The sequence below is a fragment of the Lactuca virosa genome, chromosome 5 (genome assembly GCF_052849685.1).
Source record: "Lactuca virosa cultivar CGN04683 chromosome 5, Lactuca_virosa_CGN04683_v6, whole genome shotgun sequence".
Lineage (NCBI taxonomy): Eukaryota > Viridiplantae > Streptophyta > Magnoliopsida > Asterales > Asteraceae > Lactuca > Lactuca virosa.
The window spans coordinates 446,852,977-446,857,351 of record NC_136430.1 but is presented as its reverse complement, the minus strand read 5'-3'; the positions used below and the strand labels follow the sequence as shown (position 1 = coordinate 446,857,351).

Below are 4,375 nucleotides of genomic sequence, written 5' to 3'. Positions count from 1 at the left end.
TTGTCATAATTAGGTAGATTCTCTAAAGTACGATGTTGTAAAAGGAAGAAAATGGAAGATGTAGGGTGTTGTACTAAACTCATTATTAGGAGTGTGTGTGTTATTTTTTGCATTTAACCTCAACTTTGATATTCACTTGCTTCTTTGTTCAAATAACTACTCCATGTTTTTCATTATAGGTTCAACTACGTCAGAAGATGGTACATTCACATGTTCGAAACAAATAACAGACTTTTGCTTTTGCATATTATGACATTATACTTGTTTAATGTTTTTTATTCTTTTTCAAAGAAATTTTGGTGCAAAGCACGGCCCTTACACATTCCTAGTATATATATAGGTGAACATTAATTTACAAACCCTAGTATAACATAGCTGAACATTAATTTACAATGTTTGAGTGACAAATTACTGTCCCTCTTCTAAATCATATGAATTTGTTGTAAAAAAAACATTTTTTAAAGGCTTTTTTTTATAATAAAATATTTCAAAAACCATTTTAACTAAAAAAGTTTAATCTTATTTCGAAATCCATAGGTCAGTTTGTCGGTCTTCAGAAACCATTAAACTTGGAACTGATTGGTGAGGCTTTTTTTAGTGGCTTAATGTTTATGGATAAACATTAACTGCATTGAAACCTCCGGAAACTGAACGCCATTCAATGAGACGAGGAGGTACCTGGTGTGGGTGGACCATTTTGTTATCTTCCACTAAAATTGTCTCATCTTTCTGAATTTTCTCAGCCACAATTCTTACAATCTCCAAATCCATTTATATATTCCAATCATTCTAATCTTCTTCAACGATTCATCGATCAAATGGAAGATTCAACTACCCCAAAAGAAACTGATTCATCCAACAATTTCTTCAATTTCCTCAGCTCTGATTTAACCGAACTCATCTTAGCTCGCCTCCCAGTTCGTTCAATCATCCGTTGCTCCGCCGTATGCAAGCTATGGCACTCGATCATCACCGCCCCATTGTTCTCCGCCTCCGCTGCAGCACCCCCCTGGTTCTTCCTCTACGGCCAAAACAACATTTTCGTGAAAAACAATCAAGCGTTCGCATTCGACCCTGATTCGAACGAGTGGATCAAGCTCCCCACAACTCTGTTTCCCGTTTCAATTTCGCAGGAATCATCCTTCATCGGTTCCGGTGGGTTTTTCTTCAACACCACTGCTAATAATTTCAGTTTTGCCCCAATTTTAATACCCTCATGGCGAGAAACAACACCTCTGAAATTCTCCCGTTTAAACCCTCTGGTAGGTGTTATCAGTTCTGAGTTTTCATCGAATTCGAATCAAAACAATCTGTTTGAACATAATTTGAATTTGCCCAAGATTATTGTTGTGGGTGGTGTTAGATTCATTGGTGGTTTGGTTGATATTGAAGATAATTTAGCGGTTGAAATTTATAATCCAACTTTAGATTCGTGGGATCTTTGTCCACCGTTGCCAGCGGATTTCCGGTCAGGCAACTCTTCACAATCACTGTCTTCCGCTTTTTTCAAATCGAAATTCTACGTATTCGGTATACATTCATGTTTCATTTCATCCTTCGATTTAAACAATCGAGTTTGGAGTGAAGTTCAAACACTCCGCCCACCAGGTGTGATCACATCATTCCTAATATCTTGCCGGAATCAGCTTATGTTGGCCGGATTATGCAACAATCCTCATGGACCTTCGTTTAATCTATGGAGAATTGACGAATTAACAATGGAGTTTAGTGAAGTTGCGATTATGCCTCCTGATATGCTCAACTGTTTGTTTGATAGCGATGAAGATGATAGATTTGCCAGCTTGAAATGTGTTGGAGTTGGGAAATATATATTTGTGTTTAACGAAGAACATCGCCGGAATTACCCTGCTTGTGTATGTGAAATTAGCTCTGATTCCAAGCAGTGTAGATGGAGGAGGATCCCTGATTTGCCTGAACCGGTGAATAGGTTTCATAAGGTCATCAGTTTTTGCTCAACTATTTCACTTCGCTGGATTCTTGATGGTGAAGTTGCTTAGAATATATTTTATTTTTATTTTTACGTTATATATGGGATAAAATAACTGAGTAGATAAAAATGCTGTATAAGCAATACTCAAAATAACTAAATACCCATTATTAGCATTTAATCTATGTTTAGTGTCTAAATCCGATCAATGCATGTTTCAATGCTTTTGGTCCAATCCGATCAATACATGTTTGACAATCGTGATCATACAGATTTAAGAAAATGCTAACCACATCAGTTACTAAACCCTAAGAAGCTGCGTTTTTTCAGTTCACAACGAGACCTATATCAAATTAGCATAAAAGAAACAATCTAAGTCACCAAGTGTAACGATTCAAAATCAGCAAAAAAAACAATAAACAACAATCTAAGTGCAAATGAACACATGGACCTGAATATTTTGATATTTATATGTCTCATACTCTCATTTTCATTAACAACAATCTAGGTACTTAAATCATCCGTTATACCAACTACTAACCATTATAATGGTGAGTGTCAACTCATCCACATTTAACCCCTAAAAGGTTGGGATACTCACCAATATATCTCTCTTATTTTTTTTTATTAAAATAAAAAGATATATATTTTTTTATTAATTAAAATGTAGAGAGATGGAGAAAGGTAGAGAGAGATAGAGAGAATTAGAGAGAGAAAGAAATTGATTGGGTGTGGTGGTCTGCGCTCCCCACCACATTTTACCATGAAAATGCTCCACCACAAACACATGGGATGGTGTTCACATTTGTGGTTAGTGGCTACATAGACCACGAACTATTTCGTGATAAGCATACCAGATGATCTAATAGATTACAATGAATGTTCTTATATTAATACCAATACTGAAATATAAAAACTATATCAAACATATATAAGGAAAGTGAGAATAATATCACATACTAATGTAATATTATCTAATAATTTTGAGATATTTTATGACAAGTAGATCAAATATCATTAAAACTCAGTATAATTGCAGCATGATAAAAAATAAGGATTATATACATACTCAATATAAAAGCTATATCAAGCATATATAAGGAAACTAAGAATAATATCATATATTAATGTAATATTATCTAATAATTTTGAGATATTTTATGACAAGTAGATCAAATATCATTAAAACCCAGTATAAATAAGGATTATATATATATATATATATATATATATATATATATATATATATATATATATATATATATATATATATATATAAGGAAAGTGAGAATAATATCAGTATAGTTGTAGTATGATAAAAAAATAAAGATAATGTCATCAAAGCACTGAAATTTCATATTATTTTAATTAGCTATATTAAATTATGTTTTAAAAATTCAGTTTAATTTTAGTTCTATTATAATTAAACTTTGTTATTATTTGTTTCATTTCTATAAAACTTTGACATCAAATTTTATGACATATTGTTCCAACATGCGGATTTAAAGTATAATGAGGATATGCAATGTAATAAGAATATGCAATTACATATTTTTGAATTTTTACGATAAGTTGCAGAAATAAAATATAATAACTAATATTGTTGGAAATAGTATTCAAGGTCATTAATTATTGGTAATATTTCTAAATAATAACAAAATTATTTTGGGTTGCCCTCAAGACACAAATGATGAATTAAAAGAAATAGACATAAGAAGAAAATAAGTTTATTAATCTACTATGTTTAATAAATTAATTAGACGCTATTTTAGAATTAATTAGGAATTAGCTAATTCTAAAGGTTGAATATTAATTAGTTAAAATATTGACTAAGTGAAATATTCTTGAACCCTTAAAGGTTAGAAGGATTCGAAATTCTCCATCTCATATTGGATGGGAGAAGATATCTTCATCATGGGATGAAAGATAAAACTTGGCAAGAGCTTTAAGGTTATAAATAAGGTGCTAGGGGTTTCATTTCTCCTTGCACCGAGGTTTGAAATTTTCACCAACTTCTTCCATTTCATTCTATGGGACAAATTTCTTAACTCTTCCTAGGGTTTGAAGAAATTCGATCCTCCCCTGGTTCTTTTGGTTCTCTCTTTGGAGTTATTGGGTGTGATTCCATTAAAGGGATTCTACTTTGGTTCCTCTCATCCAAGAAACATGGTTGGATCAAGAAGGGATAAGAAAGGTTCGAGAAGATCAAGATCGAACTACACAAGAGGTTAATATATGTCTTTCTTAATAGATTTACAATTTTAAAATAGGTTGTTATAACTAGTAAAACCTAGATCCTAGGATGCATGTATACTTAGGTAAATTTTGATTGTTTCCGTTGTCTTGTTAGAATGTATTGATGCGTAGAAAACCCAACAAACATTACATATACTCACCAAAATATTTCATACCCTGCAAATAGGTCGT

The 4,375-nt window shown here is 32.2% G+C and overlaps 1 protein-coding gene across 1 annotated transcript; it reads left to right on the top strand.

Moving 5' to 3' along the window:
* The first annotated feature begins 616 nt into the window (after window positions 1-616).
* On the top strand, window positions 617-2,215 carry LOC145114272 (Galactose oxidase/kelch repeat superfamily protein). Its single transcript, XM_079050269.1, has one exon. The coding sequence runs from the start codon at window positions 819-821 to the stop codon at window positions 2,016-2,018; it is 1,200 nt and encodes a 399-aa protein (XP_078906395.1). The 5' UTR covers window positions 617-818; the 3' UTR covers window positions 2,019-2,215.
* Window positions 2,216-4,375: the final 2,160 nt, after the last annotated feature.

Excerpts from the sequence above, each read along its gene's own strand:
- LOC145114272 (XM_079050269.1), top strand. The coding sequence starts at position 819 with ATGGAAGATTCAACTACCCCAAAAGAAACTGATTCATCCAACAATTTC.